General features: G+C 45.3%; 1 protein-coding gene across 1 annotated transcript in view; it reads right to left on the bottom strand.

Moving 5' to 3' along the window:
• The window catches only part of TGFB1I1 (transforming growth factor beta 1 induced transcript 1), a 35,253-nt gene extending 17,301 nt beyond the window's left edge, over positions 1-17,952 (bottom strand). The window contains exons 1-4 of the mRNA XM_039330416.1: positions 17,423-17,952; positions 7,121-7,257; positions 2,839-2,918; positions 1,670-1,812 (exon numbers count right to left, since the gene is read on the bottom strand). Of these exons, the coding sequence (XP_039186350.1) occupies positions 1,670-1,812; positions 2,839-2,918; positions 7,121-7,257; positions 17,423-17,435 (373 nt within the window). The 5' untranslated portion in view covers positions 17,436-17,952. The remainder of the gene's footprint in view (positions 1-1,669; positions 1,813-2,838; positions 2,919-7,120; positions 7,258-17,422) is intronic.
• Positions 17,953-22,193: the final 4,241 nt, after the last annotated feature.

Genomic DNA, 22,193 nt, shown 5'->3' with positions numbered 1-22,193 from the left:
CAGCAGTAAGTTTTCCAAACTTGGCAACTGTAAAACCTATGGACTTCAACTCCCAGAATTCCCCAGCCAGCATGAAATAAACACGACAGACATCACAGCAAAGAGCAAAGCCTGGAGCCAGTTTTGACAGCCATTTCACTCAAGCCAACCTTTGTATTTATGGGAGTTTGAGGACCACCCAGATTCATTTATCTGGTACTGGACGTTTGAGAACATCTAGAGACTGGAGGGGGTCAGAAAAGACCCCATTTCAGTTCTCATTTGACCACGGAGCTTATCGAATGTCTTTGGATCCGGTTCTCTCAGCCTGACCTAACCCACAGGATTGCTGTGCTAACAATAAAAGAAGGTGACATCATACTCCCACCAAGTTGATCATCAAAGAAAAGGCAGAGCATACATATAACGTGTAAATTAAGAACTCCAGGCAGTCCTCGACTTACAACAGTTCGTTTAGTTACGACGGTGCCAAAAAATGTAACTTACAACCAAATCAGAATTCAGATGCTTAGCAACTGATTCATGACCACTGCTGTGTCCTGGGGGTCATGTGATCCCCTTTTGCGACCTTCTGACAAGCAAAGTCAATGGGGAAGCCAGATTCACAACGTCCAGGTTACCAACTTACCAACTGCAGTGATTCACTTAACAGCTGTGGCAAGAAAAGTTGTAAAAATGGGGCAAAACTCACTTAAGAAATGTCTCACTTAACAGAAATTGTGGGCTCAATTATGTCGAGGACTACCTGTAATGGCTAAATTAAGAACTAATGGGGAGAGAAGGGGTGCCAAACCAGAAGATAACCTAAAGAACAAGGAGAGCACCTTATTTTGAATTCCTATTGGGTCACAGCTAGTCCAGCCTCAGTTTCAGGATCTGAAGCAGCTGTGGGAGAAAATGATGCTTATCCCCCCACTGTAAAGCAGATGTATTCCAGATGTACTGGAGTACGTCTCCTATAACTCATGGCCCATTTTGTTCCTAGGCTGGCTAAAAAGTATGAGGGTTGTAGCCCAGCACACCCAGAGGACACCAGTCTAGGCAAGAAAAGAGATGTAATGTATGATTTCATCCTTTTAGAATCATTTTTCTGGACAACAGCAAACATTGGCACTCAAAGTCATGATTAGTTTAGCGATGGTTTACTGAAAAAACCACCGCTGGGTTGGCTGGGTTCACACAATATGCCAAGCCATAAATCACGGTTAACAAATGATAATGGTTGGGTTCACACATCACCCCAAGCCAAAAACAATAAGCATTCTGGCTTGGTGTGATGCTGCAGAGTCCAGTTTGATACCCACTTCTGATTATGCAAAGGACAATAGAGAAAAGAGGCTTCTGAGGAGGTCGGCAGGAGATCGACCCAAAAGTGCCCCCTGACATTGGCTTGCGATATCTAATTCTCTGAGGTAAAATGCCTCCGTCCATGGAAGTTCTATTTCAAAGTTAGTGGCCCACAACTCCTCTATAACCAGAGCAATTTTTTTTTCGAAAGCCGTCTACGTTAGCGAATTCTAAGTGCCAGGAGAAATGTAGGTAGGTGTACATCACAAAATAACTACTCCAAGGCCCGGCATTTCTGCATGTGAAAAGCCATCCAAAGCACTACGCTCCCTCTACACACCCACACCCACCCACCCACCCACCCACCCACCCAGGTACGTACCAGTGATGTTGAACTGGGTTGCGTTGAGTTCTTGGAGAAGCCGGTCCAGTTCGCAAAGCCCAGCTCCGAGCACCCCGCTGGAGGAGGAAAAGGGTGGAGGGACGGCCTCCTTCGTCTTGGGCGAGAGAGGCTTGCAGACTGTACTGTGGTGGGAGGCAAAAGAGATGAGGATGAGTGGATGGAGAGGGTTTGGGGGCAGGAGGGAGGGGAGGCTGAATAGACACCACACCTTGAAGAGAGCGATGCAGTGCCTGCCTCTCCGGAGAAGATGGGAGAGGAAAGGGTGGCAGCTATTTATAGGATCCCTCCACTTAATGGAAGCTCTGGACTGAAGCCAGAGGATCTGGGCAAAGCTCCCAGGGAGGCCAAATGCCTCCAGACTCCTTTCTTTTCCTCCCCCATTCTTCTCCATCCCCTGGGCAATGTCCGCTACCCCCATATCCTGTTAGCTTAAAGGTCAGCCTGGGGGACTGCGTGCCCTCCTCCAGGATGTTGAATATGAGGCTTCTGCCTTGCCAAGAGGGCAGAGGGATGCTTCCGGCTCTGGTCGTGCCACCTAACAGTTGCCCAGCAAGCAGAAACTGCAGCTGCTTGCACTGTTTCCATCAGGGACAACACAAACTCTTAAAACAGGGTCTGCCTTTCTTTATGCAGGCACACCAGCCCTGCAGAGCAGTGGAGTGACTTCCAACTGCTAGCTTTTTCCCAAAGCACATTATCACCATCCTCATTTTTTTTCCTCCCCGTGGTTTCCTGTTCCACTCTATTCTTTCCACCCCCTAATCTCCATCAGATGCTTCTCCTCTATGTAGAAAATAAAGGATCTCATTTAACAAGCTTGAGCCTTGAGGACCTTAGGCTGATCTTGACAACAGCATGGAAATAGTGTGGTTTTTCTTTTTCAAAAAGGCTTTCCTACATCTACATCTAGCTTAGTGTTGGGATCTCATAGTGGTCTCCCATCCGGAGATTAACAAGTCTGCTTAAATTCCCAGGGATTAGTCAAGGTCTGTTTGATGCAGTTATTTCTGTCCTTTTATATTTCAGGATTTTTTCCCCCGCCGTAATGGTAAGCAAAATAAAATCAAAAGAATGCTGCCTGCATGCAGTAAAGAAACCCACCAGCGCACCTACATCTTCCTCCATGTGCAGAGTGCCCTACGGTTTACCTATAGAGATGCTCCTTGTCGCTCCCACCTTGCAGGGTTGATGTTGGAATTGGATCAGCCGGCATGGCTGCTTTTCCAGCCTGAAAGAAATGAGACGATGCAACTTATAAAGCAGAAGGAAGAGCTGGAATCGAACTAGACTCCAAAGGCAAATAAGAATTTCACCGTTGGTGTGCCTGAATAATGCAACTTCATAGCAAAGAACAGCAGAAGGCTTGGAAAATTGAAGTCTGTGCATTTTATAATTGCCCAGGTAATGATGATGATGATGATGATGATGATGATGATGATGATGATGATAATAATAATAATAATAGTAATAATAAAGTTGAAAGAGACCTTGGAGGTCATCAATCCAACCCCCTGCTCAGGCAGGAAACCCTATACCATTTCAGAGAAATGGCTGTCCAGTTTCTTAAAAACTTCCAGTGTTGGAGCATTCACCACTTCTGGAGGCAGGTTGTTACACTGGTTAATTGTTCTAACTATCAGGAAGTTTCTCCTTAGTTCTAGGTTGTTTCTCTCCTTGATTAGTTTCCATCCATTGCTTCTTGTCCTGTCTTAGGCGCTTTGGAGAATAGCTTGACTCCCTCTTCTTTGTGGCAGCCCCTGAGATATTGGAACACTATCATGTCCCCCCTCGTCCTTCTCTTCATTAAACTAGACATATCCAATTCCAGAAACCGTTCCTTGTATGTTTTAGCCTCCAGTCCCCTAATCATTTTTGTTGCTCTTCTCTGTACTCTTTCTAGAGTCTCAACATCTTTTTTACATCTTGGTGACCAAAACTGGATGCAGTATTCCAAGTGTGGCCTTACCAAGGCATTGTAAAGTGGTATTAAAACTTCACGTAATCTTGATTCTATCCCTCTGTTAATGCAGCCCAGCACTGTGTTGGCCTTTTTGGCAGTTGCAGCACATTGCTGACTCATATTTAAGTGATTGTCCACTAGGACTCCGAGATCCCTCTCATGGTTACTACTATTGAGCAAGGTACCCCCTATACTATACCTGTACATTTGGTTTTTCTTGCCTAAATGTAGAACCTTACTTTTTTCACCATTGAATTTCATTTTGTTAGATAGTGCCCAGTGTTCAAGTCTGTCCAGATCCTCCTGTATCCTAAGCCTGTCTTCTGGAGTGTTGGCTATTTCTGCCAGCTTGGTGTCGTCTGCAAATTTGATGAGTTCCCCATCAAATTGAAAAACTTTGTTCTAAAACAGACCTGGGCCACATCTGACTCTTTGGCTGTCCTTGTCCAGCCTGCACGGATTGCTTTTTACTTTGAAGGCTGCTGCTAATATTTTTTCAATTTAGGTATGTGCGTCCATCATGCCCAAGCACCTTTACATGGTCCTCCACAATAGTCCCCGTTTCTCATGCGGCTCCTTGAGTAAATTTATTGCCCACCACTGCTCTAAAGTCTCCAGCTGCTTTCTTCTCCTGAAATGAAAAGCTGAGAGCAACACGGTAGGCCCATGAACCTAAAGCAGGCTGTTCCCTTAATTGCAGCCGCACTCTATTCCGTTAGCAGAATTGCCATAAGTGCTGAGGGTATGAGTGATGTCATCTGTATCATGACGTCACTTGTGCGATGACCTCATGATGTCACTGGAGCTTCTACCAGGCAGCCATGAGGCTTGCGGTAAAATTCCAACCAACACTTGGAAATTGTTTTCCAAGTGTTCCGAGGGCAGAACATTATGTTCTTTGCCCCTGGAGGCTGGAAACATCTTCAAGTTTCTGTAGGTTTCTGTAAAATGTAAAGGTTTTATAGGTTGATGGAAAAATTTGCTCATAAATGGGCAGCTGGACCAAAATGGATACACACACACACACACACACACACACATTATAGAAACGAAAATTGGGCTCAAATCCCATTTGGATTTGTGGAAGTGCAGACACCACAAATGGGGTTGTATTCTCTGCATTTTGTTAAGAGAAATGACTTTCTTTCCTACGGAGAGAAAACAAATCTGCTGAGTTAATACAGAAACTGATTTTAGTATAACTGACGAATAGAAGTAGTCCTCGGCTTACGACCACAACCCAAATTTCTGTTGCTAAGCAAGAGCTAAGTGTGGTTTGTCCCGTTTTACAACATTTCTTGCCATTGTTTTAACTGAATCACCTCAGTTGTTTAAGCTGGTGCCAAGTGAGTTTTGTCAGGAGGTTTCAAAAGGTGATCACATGACCCCAGGACACTAACCGGCATATTGGAATTGGGTATGTCTAGTTTAACGAAGAGAAGGACGAGGGGGGACATGATAGCAGTGTTCCAATATCTCAGGGGCTGCCACAAAGGAGAGTCAAGCTATTCTCCAAAGCGCCTGAAGGCAGGACAAGAAGCAACGGATGGAAACTAGTCAAGGAAAGAAGCAACCTAGAACTAAGGAGAAACTTCCTGACAGTTAGAACAATTAACCAGTGGAACAACCTGCCCCCAGAAGATGCTCCAACACTGGAAGTTTTTAAGAAGAGACTGGACAGCCATTTGTCTGAAATGGTATAGGGTTTCCTGCCTGAGCAGGGGGTTGGACTAGATGACCTCCAAGGTTCCTTCCAACTTTATTATTATCATTATCATTATTATTATGTACAGGCCAGTTGCCAAGCATCTGAACTTTGATCACATGAGGCTGCAACACTCATAAGTGTGAACAACTGTCATCAATCACTTTTTTCAGTGCCACTGTAATTTCAAATGGTCACTAAACAAATGGTTAGAAGTCGAGACCTATCTGTACAATTAATCTATCTTCTTCCAAATGAAGTTTTACATATTTTGGGGAAACTACGTGTGCTGCTGTCCTTTAGAAAAAGAAAAAAAAAATCCCAGGCCCAGAATAAACAGATTTTTTTTAAAAAAAGTTACTTGAGAGAAACGAGAAGGAATGAGATCAAAGATTACTGGAATAGCATTGAAATCACTAACCACAATGCCTATCAATTGCAAAGAGCCAAGCCAGCCCATCTGAATTGAGGGAATTTTTTTTAAAAAAAAAACTCAAGGTTCTTATTTCACACATTTAACCACAAATCTATTGTCTCTCTGCAACCTCCCAGAATGATTTTACACCCAGAATAATCCTGAAGTAGGCAGCGGGAGCTATTTATTTCTCCAGATATTGTGATATCAGTGCTGAGGGAGCGTTTAGTTAGAAAAGGATTGGTGACCGCAGTGAAATCATAGTGACCGTCTTTTCTTTTAATAGAACAAAGCCTGATGCCATGAAAAGATGCCGGCAGTTGGAAAAGAAAAAGGGAAAACATTTTGCAACTTCACGTTCAGGTCTCAGAAAGCTTCACCGGTGGATTTCTGCCTTTTACAAAGTCACTTTAGGAGGTAAAACCTTTCTGTTTAGGAAGACAGGACAACCCACTGCATTGCCAAACTAGGAACAAATGAGATAGGTGGAGAAAGAAAGAAGGTGGAAAGATGGAAGGAAGGAAGAATGAAAAAAAGAAAGAAAGAAAGAAAGAAAGAAAGAAAGAAAGAAAGAAAGAAGCCAGCATGCTTTTAATTGCTGAAAGAAAGGAAGGAAGGAAGGAAGGAAGGAAGGAAGGAAGGAAGGAAGGAAGAAAAAAGAAAGAAAGAAAGAAAGAAAGAAAGAAAGAAAGAAAGAAAGAAAGAAAGAAAGAAAGAAAGAAGCCAGCATGATGCTTTTAATTGCTGGAAGGAAGGAAGGAAGGAAGGAAGGAAGGAAGGAAGGAAGGAAGGGAAAGGAAAGGAAAGAAAGAAAGAAAGAAAGAAGGAAAGAAAGAAGCCAGCATGATGCTTTTAATTGCTGAAAGGTAGGAAGGAAGGAAGGAAGGAAGGAAGGAAGGAAGGAAGGAAGGAAGGAAGGAAGGAAAAGAAAGAAAGAAAGAAAGAAAGAAAGAAAGAAAGAAAGAAAGAAAGAAGCCAGCATGATGCTTTTAATCGCTGGAAGGAAGGAAGGAAGGAAGGAAGGAAGGAAGGAAGGAAGGAAGGAAGGAAGAAAGAAAGAAAGAAAGAAAGAAAGAAAGAAAGAAAGAAAGAAAGAAAGAAAGAAAGAAAGAAGCCAGCATGATGCTTTTAATCACTTCCAGAATTTGTTTCACCTCTATTCCAGCACTTTAAGGGGATAGCTGAGTGTTTTTCAAATTCAGCAACTTTAAGATGTGTGGCCTTCCCCAGACAGAAATGCTGATTGGGGAATTGAAGTCCACACATCTTAAAGTTGCAGAGTTTGAAAAATTACTGGGCTAGGCTGAACAAAGGAGCTTATGCAGTTGTTTTCCATTACGTCCAAACCACCTGAGAGTTGTAAGATGAAGTTGTCGGCTTGGAAACTGGAGTCCTGTCTTGACTGTGGGATCCCCCGGAATCGGTGAGTAGAACTGGACGTTTGGAGATATGAGATGTGGTGGTCTCCAGATCAGCCAGGAGAGCATCTGTTGGGGAAAAGACCGTAGAGCTGAGAATGAGACACAGGAAGACACAGAAGCAGCAGGAGCCAAATACTGAGGGGAGAGAACAGAGGCAAAGTCTTGCGAACAGCAGAGGAAGTGTCGCAGAGAGATATAGGTAGTCCTCAACTTACAACAGTTCATGTAGTGACCGTTCGAAGCTACAACAGCATTGAAAAAGTGACTTGTGACCATTTTTCACTTATGAGCATTGCAACATCCCCATGGTCACGTGATCAAAATTCAGATGCTTGGCAACTGGTTCATATTTATGACGGTTGCTGTGTCCTGGGGCTCATGCGATCACCTTTTGCGACCTTCTGACAAGCAAAGTCAATGGGGAAGCCAGCTTCACTTAACAACCGCGTGACTAACTTAACAGCTTCACTGATTCACTTAACAACTGTGGCAAGAAAAGTCGTAAGAGTCATTTAACAAACGTCTCACTTAGCAACAGACATTTTGAGTTCCATTGTGGTCATAATTCGAGGACTACCTTGTATGGTTTGTTGTTCCCATCCTAAAGCGGAAATTCAGTTTTGTCATCCAGGTGACGCCAAAAGTCCCTCCACTGGAAAATCTGTGCTTTTTATTTTTTTAAATAATTCTGCCTCTCCAGAAACATCCAAATTCCAGGACTACCACCATGATTGCAATTATATTTAATACAGGGTAACTATCCCCTTTTTTTTCTTTGTTTGTTTCTATTGTTTCATGAAGTATCTTAACTGTCTTTGTTGAACAGAAAGCCAAAAAAATGTATCCAGTAAAAAAATAAAATAAAATAATAAATTAAATTAAATTAAATTAAATTAAAATAAAATAAAAAGGCATACACCCTGTACAACAATCTCAAAATGTTCCCGGCACTGTAATGGCAAGATAAAGAGGGTGACAAAGCTAAAACAAACACACGTTCGTGAAACTGTTCTTTCTTCCTTCTAATCTCTCGAGGATTTAGAATGATTTTTAAATGGGACTTCCAACAAAAGAGAGAAATGCTTGATCTGTAGGTAGTCCTTGACTTACGACCACAAATTGAGCCCCAAATTTGTGTCACTAAGTGAGACAGTTAGGTGAATTTCACCTCATTTTATGACCTTTCTTGCCACAGTTGTTAAATGAGTCAGTGCAGTTGATAAGTCAGTAACGCGGCTCCCCCATTGACTTTGCTAGTCAGAAGGTCATAAAAGAGGATCGCATGAACCCGGGACATGGCGAGTGTCAGAAATATGAGCCAGTAACCAAGAATCCGAATTTTGATCACATGACCGTGGGTCCTAAGGGTGAGAAACGGTCATGAGTCACTTTTTGAGTGACATTGTAACTTCAAATGGTCACGAAGCAAACCGTTGTAACTCAAGAACTATTTCTCTTTGGCCCCAACATTGTATTTCAGATCTTGGTGGAATTTTGAAATATTACATACTTCAGTCCCAGGGCTAGGCAACCTTGGCTCTTTTATGACTCGTGGACTTCAACTCCCAGAATTCCTGAGCCAGCCATGCTGAGGGGAAAGGGAGAGGTTTCCAAGCTGAGCCATGCTGGCTCAGGAATTCTGGGAGTTGAAGTCCACGAGTCATAAAAGAGCCAAGCTTGCCTACCTCTGGGCTAACTGAAGCATAAAACTCATTTCTTCTGCATCGAAAGCTATGTTTGGATGCAAGGAAGTGTGTGGAAACTTGCAAAGTTTGGGCCTCACCAAATCCCTGGCCCCCAAGTGTCTTAACTTGAAGCAGTTAACCAAAGCGGAGGCTTGTGCAAGTCACTAGTCCTCACTAGTCACACAATAGGAAATTCCACTCTTGTGATTCCAAGCCATTTCCAATAAGTCCTTGCTCAAAAATCACTTTGCCCTTAATTTATTTTTGTCATAAAATCCTCTAATATCAACTTTAGTCAGTTATATTTTTTATCATATTGATCCAGATGAGGACCAAATAAGAAAAACAGAGAGGGACTGGGCTAAAAAAAGAGAATCAGTGTGGTTTAGTGGTTAACGCACTGGGAGACTGAATTCTAGCCCCACTTTAGGCACAAAGCCAGTTTGACAACCCTGGGCCAGCCACTTTCTCTCAGCCCTAGGAAGTAGGCAATGGCAAACCATTTCTGCAATCTTGCCAAAAAAAAAAAAAAATGACAGGGAGTAGTCCAGGCAGTTGCCAGGAGTCAATACTGACTTGAAAGCCATTAAAAAAAAAAAGGCTAAAAATAAAAGGACAAGACAGGATACCATAGGCTAGGAGGAAGAGAACAGATCTAGGTAAGAAGAGCTTCATAATTCTATTTCTGCTCCTGTCTTATCAGCACTGCTTCTGAACTCCTGGCTCCCTTGGGATGGGTCCTCTGCCCATGCTCAGAAACTTTCTCACTGCTTCGTATTCAAAGCATGCTCTTGGACTAAAAAGTCCAGGATTTGTGACGCTGACATAATTTCCCTGTACAGATTTGCTATTCCATTTTGTTCTGTCTTTTTCTGACTCTTCTTCAATCCTCCGAAACACTCACGGCTTTCCACACAATTAACCTTTTGTGCAATAAGCTTCTTCCACCGTGAGCTAATTTTACAGAGGTCCTTTTGACACACACACACACACACACACACACACACACACACATTCACACCCCAAATTCAATGTCCTGCAAGTTGGTCAGATCCTAAGTGTTATTTGGGAGAACAGCAGCTGATTTAAACAATGGCCCACCGGGAGTAGTTTGGGATAAACGTGTCAGACCAGGAGTGGGGAGACCCAGATTTGACTCCATCCTTAACTACGGAAACTCACTCCATCTTGTTTGTCTGTCACGGGGATAAAATACCACAAAATCTCCTTTGAGGCACATGGAACTCTTGAAGTGTCCACGTGGGATACAAGTAGTCCTTGACTTACAACCACAATTGAGCCCAAAATTTCTGTTGCTAAGCAAGACAGTTTTTAAGTGACTTTTGCCTCACTTTATGTTCTATTTTATCACAGATGTTTAATGAATCACTGCAGTTGTTAAGGCAGTAATATGGCTGTTAAGTGGATCTGGTTCCCCCATTGATTTTGATTGTCAGAAGGTAGCAAAAGGGGATCACATGACCCTGGGACACTGCAACCGTCATAAATACATTCCAGTTGCCGAGGGCCCAAATTTTGATCACGTGACCATGGGGACGCTGCAGTGGTTGTAAGGTGAAAAAATGGTTAAAAGTCACTTTTTTTCGGTGCCATTATAACTCCAAACGGTCACTAAACAAACGGTTGTAAGTCAAGGACTACCTGTATGTGAGTGAGAAAAAATAGAAATTGTGGGTACAACGGTGGGAACAAGCTCTGATCCTTTTCTAAAATGTGCCACACAGGTATTAAAAAAAAGGGGGGCAGAGGTTTAATTGTACATCTCTGCCAGCCACGCTGACATTTTTGGCTCCCAAAACCAGAAGCAGCTGTCTTAAAAAAAAAGACAGGCTATAAATCTAACAAATATTTGTTTTATTTACTTGCAGGGCTGATATGCCATCCAACTGAAGCTACTTTGGGATAGCTTCTATGCTCTACTTACATCAATTAGATTACAAACTACACAGCCCAAAATGTGAAGGGCCACCTAATGCAAAACACACAGATAAAGATGATTCTGTTTTCACTGATCTTCAAATTATAGGAAGAAGCAGCTCACATATCCTTCTCTTATTGTATTTCTTCCTGACTTCATACAATTCTCTATTTCAGTGTTTCTCAATTCTGGCACCTTTTAAGATGTGGGGATTTCAACTCCCAGAATTCTCCAAACAACGTTGCTTGGAGTCCATACATTATAAAGGTTGGAGAAACACTGCCCTAGTAATTTAAATAAGATTTCTGTTCTGCCTGACAGTGCTAGGGGTCTTCCGAGGTCTCTCCTGACTTAAGCAGTCCATCTTTGAAATAAGGGCAGCATTTCTTTCATTGTCCTTAGCTTAGCCATTCATTTTGAATGCACAAATATGCTAGCTAAGGAATTCTGGGAGTTGAAGTCCACATATCTTAGTTGCTAAGGTTAAAAAACACTGCTCGAGTTTTGGAAAGCTGGTAGCCCTATGGCTGAAAGTATAGGACAGTGGTTCTCAACCTGTGGGTCGGGACCCCATTTGGGGTCGAACGACCATTTCACAGGGGTCGCCAAACAACGCAGTCCGCCATTTTTTCCCCCCTTTTTTGCCTTAGCTGTGCTACTCCCTTTTATTCTATTGGCTTTTGAAAGCCAATAGAATAGACTCTCTTGAATAGAGTCTAATTCTATTGGCTTTCAAAAGCCAATAGGAATTGTCCAGGCTGTCTCTGCCCTGCTGAGCCCGCCAAAAGTCCCATTCTGCAAACGGCGCTGCACCAGTTGAGTAGTCCTCAACTTACGACCAGTTGAGTAGTCCTCAACTTACAACCGGTTGGGGGTCGCGGCATTAAAAAGGTTGAGAACCACTGGTATAGGAGAAGACTTGTGGACTTCAACTCTCCAAATCTTTCTGGCTGAAGAATTCTGGGAGTTGAAGTCCACAGGTCTTAAAGTTGCCAAGGTTAGACACCCCTGGACCAGAGTTTTCAAAATTCCAGTCAGCAATTTTGGGAATTCTGGAGGGGCCCAGACTAGGCAACTACTCTACAACTATTAAATGCTGCCATTATTACCTCCCCCAAATCTACGGCAGTTTGGTATTTCCTCCATGATAATTTTAAGTGCTTATACCACAGGTCGGCAACCTGCGGCTCCGGAGCCGCATGCGGCTCTTTGAGCCTTCCCCTGTGGCTCCCAGCCTCCTCTGCCTTTGCAGAGAGAGACAGAGACAGAGAGAGGCAATTGCGCTTCCCTGCTTCTCTCTCTCTCTCTCTCTCTCTCTCTCTCTGTGTGTGTGTGTGTGTGTGTTTTGTGTGTGTGTGTGTGTATATGTGTAAAAGAGAGTGCACTCACATTGTTCTCCGAGGAGCTGAAAAGCTTTCTGGGCCGAGCTCCTCCCTTTGCTGTGTCTCAGCAGGAAGCAGGAAGGGCAGGAGAGAGCTTGCTAGCCCAGCTAGGCTGACTCAGGAATTCTGGGAGTTGAAGTCCATGAGTCATAAAAGAGCCGAGGTTGCCTACCCCTGAGATTATTGGAGAACAACTTGAAGCTTGCCAGGTGAGCAGCAGATGGGGGGGGGAGAAAGAGAGAGAGAGAGAGAGAGAGGGAGGGGGAGAGAGAGAGGAAAGAGAGAGAAAGAAAGAGAGTGGGGGGAGAGGAGTGGCAGACCAAGGGCAGAGAGGGAGGGAGGGAGAGAGAGAGAGACCCTTTTACATCTAAAATGAAGATAACACTGCATATATCCTTTTTTTACCTGTGTGTGTATGTAATTTTATTCTCTTAAAGCATTCTCTCGGTGATCATTGTTTTAATAGTATGGATATTCCCAAGAATCATATTTTTACTTTTATTTTTAATGTGTGTGTGTGTGTGTGTGTGTGTGTGTGTGTGTGTGTGTACACTCTCTCTCTCTCTCTCTCTCTCTCTCACACACACACACACACACACACACACACCTATAATAAAGATAAAAAGATATATGCAGTGTTATCTTCATTTTAGATATCAAAAGGGTTTTGCGGCTCCCAGTGTTTTGTTTTTGGTGGGAAACGGGTTCAAGTGGCTCTTTGAGTGTTTTGGGTTGCCTACCCCTGGCTTATACATTCTAAGTGCCATTCTGACTCTATGTAGACTGAAGAAAAATTAGCAGCAGCTAACCATACCAGGACAACACAGAAACATGATACATTGAAGTATTTGGGTCGAATGGTCTTTTCAAATACTATGTTCTATTTTTATTCAGATTTCCCATTTTGGATTATAATTCATACTGTGGCCTCTGATGTGTTTCACATCTGCAAATACGTACACTTTCCCAGCAAACCTTTGGTCTAGTTTTCTCTGTCTCTCTCTCTTTTTTTTTTCTTTTTGCCTGTTTAGTCTAATGGTTAAAGCACCAGATTTGAAACTGGGAGGCGATGAGGTTTAGTCTGCCTTAGGCATGAAAGCTGGCTGGGTGACTTTGGGCCATTCCCTCTCTCTCAGTCCAACCCACCTCACAGGGCTGTTGTGTGGAAAATAGAAGTATTAAGTATGCTTGCCACTTCGAATTATCTATAATCAATAATAAAAGTGGGATAAAAGAAATCTAATTTTTCTACCTCAATTCTTTAAGCAACCGACTCCTATTGAGAAAATCAGATTATTTTTAATTGTTCTTGAAAATTTATGTATTTATTTAATACATTTATATGCTCTCCCCATCTCATGTACACGGCTCTGGGTGGCTGACAATTAAAACGGAATAAATATACTGCCAAAATGATAAACAGAACTAACATAAAATAGCAGACAAGGACCCTCAAGAGTATCCCACGATCAATATATGCAAGAAATCGATTCACTCACACTATGAGGACCCCAGGCTTGATGGCAAGACCAGGTTTTAAATGTCTTGGGAAAGAAGGATCAGGGCAAATCTGATGGGAGGGGAAGAGGAATTATATTCCAAAGAGGGGCCCCACAACACAAAAGAATCTAACAGTCTGGCAAATTCTGGTCTCGTCTAATCTCCTAGTGACCGATTCCAGTACCCAAAGAGTAACAGGACAAACAGAGTTGGAAGGGAGCTTGGAGATCTTCTAGTCCAGCCCTCTGCTCAAGCAAGAGATTCTATACCAGTGGTTCTCAACCTTTTTAATGCCGCGACCCCCAACCAGTCGTAAGTCGAGGACTACTCAACCGGTCGTAAGTCGAGGACTACTCAACTGGTGCAGCACCGTTTGCAGAATGGGACTTTTGGCGGGCTCAGCAGGGCAGAGACAGCCTGGACAATTCCTATTGGCTTTTGAAAGCCAATAGAATTAGACTCTATTCACGAGAGTCTATTCTATTGGCTTTCAAAAGCCAATAGAATAAAAGGGAGTAGCACAGCTAAGGAAAAGGGGAAAAAAATGGCGGACTGCGTTGTTTGGCGACCCCCGTGACATGGTTGTTCGATCCCAAATGGGGTCCCGACCCACAGGCTGAGAACCACTGTTCTATACCATTCTGGATAAATGGCTGTCCAGACTCTTCTTAAAAAGGTCCAGTATTGGAGCACTCACAACTTCTGGAGGCCAGCCGTTCCACTGATTAATTGTTCCAACTGTAAAGGAACCCTAGGCTGGAGATGTGGCTTTTGCATCTGTCCTTATCCAGAAGTCCCCGGCCTCTCACACTTTTATGGATACATCTCCCCTATCTCTTGCATTCTCCCCTGAGCCACAGCCTTCCAGCTCTCCACCCCACAGCAAGGGACTTCCCTTCCATACCCCTCTCTTTGCCAGCCAATACAGGCTCTCATCCTCCGATCATCCTTGGACAGAGTGGAAGAGGGTGTCAGAAGGAGAATGCTTTGGAAATCCTAATTAGAAAAGGGGGCTGTTTTTCCAGCCGCTTTCTGGGATGGCATAAAAAAGGGGGGGAAAGGGGATGAAGAAAGGTTTCTCTCATTTCTGCTCCTTTTGGTCTGATGTCACGGGGCAGAAATGCGTCTAGGGAAAAACCACAGAGGGAGAGGCAGGAATGTAATGCGCTGGAAGGGAGGGTAAGACATGGAAAGGGGCGGGAGAGGAGGGAAAGAGACGGGGGGGGGGGGAAGCCATCGTCACCGTCTTCGGAGCCTGGATCCTTCACCCCAATGTCCCAGTCAGAGGATCCCATTGGAAAATCCACACCAGATCAGCAACTTTATTCTTATTTTATTTCCTACTGTAATCCTGCCCAGCTTCCTCTAGCCCTCACTGCATCTCCACAATAGTCCTGCAAGGAAGGCTAGGCTGGGCTGGGAGCTAACCACCAATCAAGATCACTGGGAGAATTTTGCAAAAGGTTACAGCCAGTTCAGGACCCCGAGTCTGCTTCCTGCTCTGTAGAAGAGGTATTTTTTTGCAAATCCTTATGGAATCCATCTTAGAGAATGCAGAAGCTAATATAGGATATTTTTTTTACAGAGGTTGGAATGAAGCTTAGACAAGAAGTATCTGTCTTTACCCACGAGCATGCATTGCGGGATGGGGCAGGCAAGCTCCATCTGACCCTGACACCGGACTGTGAAGGTCCTCCTTCCAGCCCTATTAAATGATGGCTTGATCTCCTGCACATAAGAAGATTCCCTGGGGCGTTTGTATCACCAGTGTCACTTGAAGATCTGTGGACCTCAACTCCTACCCCCGCATGGTGGCACAGTGGTTAGACTACACTATTGCAGGCTCATCCACTGCTTACTGTCAGGAGTTCGATTCTGACCGGCTCAAGGTTGACTCAGCCTTCCGTCCTTCCAAGGTCGGTAAAATGAGGACCCAGATTGTTGGGGGCAATACGCTGACTCTGTAAACCACTTAGAGAGGGCTGCAAAGCACTATGAAGCGGTATATAAGTCTAAGTGCTATTGTTATTGCTATTCCCAGACAGCAAATTCTGGGATTCAAAATCCATACATTTTCAAGTGGCCAAGTTTGCGAAACACTAAGTCAGACCGACAGCCAGAAAGTCTGCATCTCATTCCAGATTTAAAAAAAACCATCTGAGGATGCCAACGACCAAAACCACTGGAAAACTGCGAGCTTAAGTCAGGAACGAAGGGGTAGTGGGGGAAAGAAACCCCGAACAAATGCTAAGAATCCTTTGAGGGTTTGGCAGCTGCTGCTTTGGATAGCGCTCCCCAACCTTACATTGCACACAACTTCCACTAAGGAGCTGGAGGTGATGGGCGTTGTAGTCTCTGCACAGGGTCAGATTGGGTAAAATTTAGGTTTGAGCTCCAGTGGCAGCTTCGGGGGAAATCGGAAGACAATAGAAGTGGTATTTTACAGCATCATAATACCTTTTGAAGTGATGGATCCAGGACTTCATTCCTTTCCCCCCCCCCCCACAGCTTTCTGCCAAGGCAAAGGTGTGTGTGTGTGTGTGTGTGTGTGTGTGTGTGTGTGTGTGTGTGTGTGTGTGTGTGTATGTGTGTGACTTCTCTTGAAGCCCTAGTAGGATGCACAAGGCAGGGGACGAGAATGAAGGCTGCAAAGCAAGCTGGTCTAGCAGGCTGGTTCAGCAATTCCGCAAAGCCACAGGAATACGCTGAGAAATAGCATTCCTTCCTTCTTGAGAAGGGAAGGGCTGAGGAAAGGCACCGTCGCCTCTCCTACCCCCCCCCCCCGCCAGCTCTGAGGATGAGCGAGAGGCTGGGAGAGGCCCCGGAGAAAGGCAAAAGACCACAAGAGGCCACGGGTGTGGGAACCCGCCATCCGGAAAGTTTGCAAAGCAGGACAGCCCCATTCACACGTGACGGTTCCCTCGGGGAATGTCAAGCGAATTCCCTCAACGTATAAAACCTGGACTTTAGGGCGAAAGGCAAACCCGGGTTCGCCAACGCGCGTTCCAACGCAGCAGTCCCATTCCGGGTTGCAGACACCCAGTCCCACATTCTCGTCTGAAGCTAGACAGTTCCACCCCCCCCCCGCACCGCCCTTCTCTGGCAAGGGCAAAAAGGGAGGTGACCCTCATGCAACACGTGAAGAAGTCTCAGAGGAAAGGGGGGATCCTGCAAGGGGGGGGTTAGAGAAGGGCGTGGGATTAAGTTTGGGGAAATGGGGGGAAAAAAAGTTGAGTGCCAAAATAAAAACCGCGGCCGCCGTTGCGCGAAAAAAAAAAAAAAGCGATGCAGAGAGAGAGAGAGAGAGAGAGAGAGAGAGAGAGAGAGAGAGAAGAAAAGTGGAATTGGGGGGGGGGAGCCGTGCAACGACGGCATCAGCCTCTCCCTGCACCCCACCCCCCTCCCGCCCCGTTTGTCCATTAAAAGAAGGGAGAAAAGAGCAGGAAAGAAAGTCTAGGAAACAGCAATAAAGGAAGGCGGGAATGTTAAGGAGGGAGGGGGGGGGAAGAGGAGAACGACAGCGCCGTCCGGGAAGAAAAGAGAGCGCGCGGGGGGGGGGAATGACGACCGGGCATGCAAAGAAGGGAAGATCGGCCGGGAATTCGGTGGGGGAAAAAAAAAGCCAGCCGAGAGGCGAAAGGGGAAGGGGCGAGAGAAAGAGGTGGAGACCCAAAGGACGCGGCGGCGGAGACGGGGGCTCCCTCCGGGCGCTTCTTACCACTTACCCAGATCGTCCATCACGGGCCGGCGAGGCTGGGTCCGGACTCCGGGCCGGCAGTTGCAGGCTGGGCGGCCCCCGCCCCAGTGACGCGCCTTCCCGGAGCGAGGCTCCGCGCTGTTGCCGCGCCCGCCAACCCGACTTTGGCTGCGTTGCCGCCGCCGCCGCCGCCGCCGCTGCTGCAGTTGCGGGTGACCATTTATGGCAAAGGGGATTCGCGCTTGGGCAGGAAGGATGGACGCGCCCCCCCCCCTCCACTCCGCCTCGACACGGACACAAACACACACACACACACGTCGCGGCCTCGCGTCCACTCCGGGGAAGATGGTTAAATAGGGGCAAGGAAACGTCAGCCCATCCAAGCGTTCCCTCCCGCCTCCCCAAACAGGACGCCCCGCTCCTAGGGACTTTGGGGGGGGTGGTGAGAGAGGGGTTGATCCGAACTAGACTTGTGTTGTTTCTGTGCCATGCGTGTTTGTGTGTGTATGTATGTGTGCGTGTGTGCATGTGCATAATCTCATGTTAAAGTGACAATAAAGTTATTCTATTCTATTCCTAATCTCTATTCTATATTCTATTCCTAATCTCTTTTTCTATTCTATTCTATTCCATTTTATTCCTAATCTCTTTCTATTCTATTCCTAATCTCATTCTATTCTATTCTATTCCTAATCTCGGTTCTATTCTATTTTATTCTATTCTATTCTATTCCTAATCTCTTTCTATTCCTAATCTCATTCTATTCTATTCTATTCCTAATCTCGTTCTATTCTATTCCTAATCTCGTTCTATTCTATTCTATTCTATTCCTAATCTCTTTCTATTCTATTCTATTCTATTCTATTCTACTCTACTCTATTCCTTGCGGGTATCAGGATATTGGGACGGTCTTAAAGAAGCTCCCAGAGGCGTATCTGGGACAAGAAATGCGCATCTGGTGAAGAGGCGAATTCCCACATGCGGCCCAGGCTTGAGAAGCGAGAACCACCGGAAGTTCCAGGACCTTTTTTCAAATTCCTTTTGCAAAAATCTAGCTGCCTTGTGCGAGCAAAGAAAGCGATCCTCCATAGTTAGAGAAACTAGCACTGTATGGATGGCTGCTTTAAACAGAATCGTAGCCAGATTTGTGCCAGTGCAAAATTAAGGGGGAGGAGAAGGTGGAGGAGGAAGTATTAAACCTTTGGTTGGACCTTTCCTGGACGTTATTCCAATTGAACAACATTCAATATGAAATAAAAGATTCCTAGCTTTGTGGGGGGGGGGGAACACCTTAAATCAAGCTCCACGTGTTCCAACATTTGCACAGGCCTTTTTCTTTCCTTCCCACACTTTTTGAGGTTCACTTTGCAGACACCCAGAGGGAAGGCAGGTACCTTTCGGCAATTCTGTGAGATCGCATCGGTTTGGCCAGTTAAGTATTCCGAATGCCAAAAAATGGGGAAAGAAGTCTGCAGTTCTGGAGACTTAAGGGGTGTTTTGTGAAAGGTGATACTCCTGGCTGGGGTGAAACAGAGAATTGCAGGGAGAATTTAGTCACATTGAAATGATTTGACTCAGAGGATGTGTTTTGTGAGGGGGGGGAAGGCAAGCTACAAAGGGGGTGGGTGGGAATCTGAACAAAAGTTGAATGAGAAAGGAGAGAAAAAGTCATCAGACGTGAATGTTAATGCAACCCTGTGGAGGGATGATTTGAACAGGAAGGCCTCTCTGAAATCTGAACACCTATTTTAAAAAAAGATCTGGATTTTAACTATTTTGACTCTCTCCAAAACTCTTTTTTGAGGGCTGGTTCTAGTCTACCAAGCCAGTTGGGCCTCACCTTGGGCTAGCCACTTCCTCTCAGCCCTAGAAAGAAGACGATGGTAAACCACTTCTGAAAAACGTCTGCCGAGAAAACTGCAGGGACGTATCGAGGCACCCTTGGAGAATCGGACACCATTGACCAGTTAACACACATGAAGTTTCAATAAAAGGAAAACCGAGAAAAGACAAGTGTACAAACATTTGTCAGTGAGATCTAGTACAATGGTGGCGAACCTATGGCACGGGTGTCAGAGGCGGCACTCAGAGCCCTCTCTGTGGGCACGTGCGCCGTCGCCCCAGTCCTAGGCCTTCAGCTGGGTTTTATAAAACCTTTTCGCTTTAGGCCTCCGCCGCCGCCATGTGCAAACAAAAAAAAAGTTTCAATCAGTCAATTTCAACTTCTCGCAGGAAAAAAAAAGACCTTGCAAAGTTGAAATTGATTGATTGAACTTTTTAGTCCCACCCAGTCTACCGGTACCACCACAGCCACGCCCACCCAATGGGCCACACCCACCCGGCACTCGACGATGCATAAGTGGGTTTTGGGTTGCAGTTTGGGCACTCAGTCTCTAAAAGGTTCACCATCACTGATCTAGTAGCATAGTTAGCTGTGAGAGCTCTGAGGTAGGAAGGGCCCATTCCAGACCTTCTAAACCAAAGATACACAGCCTTTTCCTCCTAAGGATATGTTTGTGTATGCTTGTGTGCTCAGAGTTCGCAGAGCTGTAGACACTAACCTCTAGTTTATTAAGACCAAGTAGGGGTTTTGCAACAGCCTTTCTGTTGCCCCTCTGGCATGTACCAGATGCGATGGAACTCAGAAGGCTGGATAGAAAAGTTAAGGTACTTTCCCCTATTTGCGTACAAGTCATGATGAATATAGAGTATTGACTGTAGAACAGGGATCCCCAACCCCCAATCTGTGGACCGGTACCGGGCTCCGGCATGCCAGCAACCTGTCACACAAACAAGCAAAGGCCCATCCACAGGATGCAGGCAGCACACAAAACCACGCACCCTCCGGTCCATGAAAAAAACCCTCTCTCCAAATAACCAGTCCCTGGTGCCCAAAAGGTTGGGGACCTCTGCCATAGAATGTACATGTACCAATAGTCCTTGACTTACAACCAATCGTCTTGCAACTGTCCGAAGTTACAACGGCACTGCAAAAAAGTGACTTATGACCGGTTCTCACACTTCACCGTTGCATCATCTTCAGGGTCACATAATCAACATCTGAGCACTTGGCAACCGGTATATATTTACGATGGTTGCAGTGTCCTGGGGGGGGGAGAGTCACCTGATCATCATTTGTGACTTTCCAGCCAGTTTCTCACAAGCAAAGTCAATAGCAGAAACCATATTCGCTTAGTGACAACTTAGCAACAGAATATCCGGTCCCGGTTGTGTTCCTGAGTCAAGGAAAGATTCAATCTGAATAGATTTCCCAAATCTGGTTATTCTGCTTTTTTTTTTTGCAGCAACCTTTAAGTGAATCACAGGATCATTCAAACGGATCCGGTTTCCCTGATTGACTTTGCTGGTGGGAAGTGGACTGGGAAGGCTGGGATTGGCGATCACGTGACCCTGGGTACACTGCAAAAATGCCAGTGCCGTTGTACCTTCGGTCAGTAAATAGATGGTCATAAGTTGCGGACTACCTATCGGTATATCATGGTAACAACTTCCCGAATGTCTTACCATACTGGTTTTAGAACCTCAGCAACTTTTAAGATGCATGGACTTTTAACTCCTAGAATTTCCTAACAGGTATGTCGGCTGGGGAATTCTGGGACTGAAGTCTACACATCTGAAAAATTGCTGACATTGAGAAACGCAGTTCTAGGGAGTAAGAATTAATCCAGAGGGAAAATGTTATAAAGTGTTCGGCGAGATAACATACAAAAACAACACTATGGCTAGAGCAAGGGCTTATATAAGACATTAATGCTCTCAGTGTGGACTGGCGGGTACCCAAGCAAAGATGTGCACCTTATCCCAATTTTGGGCAAAAGAGGTGGGTTCAGAAACAAAGAACTTATATGCCAGAACATCAGACCTGGTTTGCTTTAGCACCAGGCTGACAGCTCTGTGATACATCAGCTGCCAGCTGCCGGGGCTGACTCCCGTGGCTTTCCATAACATGCAGCAACACGGATACTAAACAGGAACAGTTTCTCACTTACTTTGAAGCTGGAACAGAAGGGAAAAAAGGTAGCTAACGTAAGAATATATGCTCTCATTGGGGGAAAAAGCTGCACATCTTGGCTATTGCCGGATGTGCCCGTAAACAGCAAAAAAAACAGGAGTGGAACAGCCAAATGACAGCCCACCCTCAAAAAGGGAGGCCAAAACTTGGATCCCTTTCCCGCCCCATTCCCCATGAATATGGCCTATAGAAACCAGGCTCTTAGGAAGTGGTTTTTCGCTCTCCCTTCTCCAGTGCGCTGCAGACCATCTGGATGCAGTTAGAAACAGGCGTTTCCTGTTCTCAGCATGGGAAGGCGATGGGGAGGGAGGGAGGGAGCAGGGCCAGGAAGCCTCCCGATTCAATTCAAAGGGACGTAACTGGCATTAAGAGGGCAGGCAAATTCCACCAACTCTCAGCAGATTGGAGAGGTGCGGTGCCCCAGAGGACTTCGTGCCGAAGGTCCCAAAGCAAGTCGGCATTCAGCCCATCCCTTCAAAAGCAGCTGGTTTACGAAAGAGAAGAATGAGCCCCCTTGCTGGATTTGCACAATGTGATTTCTCTCGACCAGTTTTTTCCATTTTGGTTTTGCAGGCTATCCACAGGGGTGCGAGTGTCCAGGGTGAACTGTGGAGAGCTTGCCCCGTCTTCCTTCGATGCCGTTAAGGAAATAAGGGCAAGCAACACAGCCCTTCCGAGCATTTCATGGCTTCTCTATATTTCCTCTATGTACAACAGTTCATACACATTATTGTTCCAACTTCACAATTAGGAGTCTCTTTAGCCC

This window comes from Crotalus tigris, unplaced genomic scaffold (genome assembly GCF_016545835.1).
Source record: "Crotalus tigris isolate CLP2741 ecotype Arizona unplaced genomic scaffold, ASM1654583v1 scf7180000024427.8105951120:4207309, whole genome shotgun sequence".
In the NCBI taxonomy this organism is placed as follows: Eukaryota; Metazoa; Chordata; class Lepidosauria; order Squamata; family Viperidae; genus Crotalus; species Crotalus tigris.
This window is presented reverse-complemented; position numbering and strand designations above follow the sequence as displayed.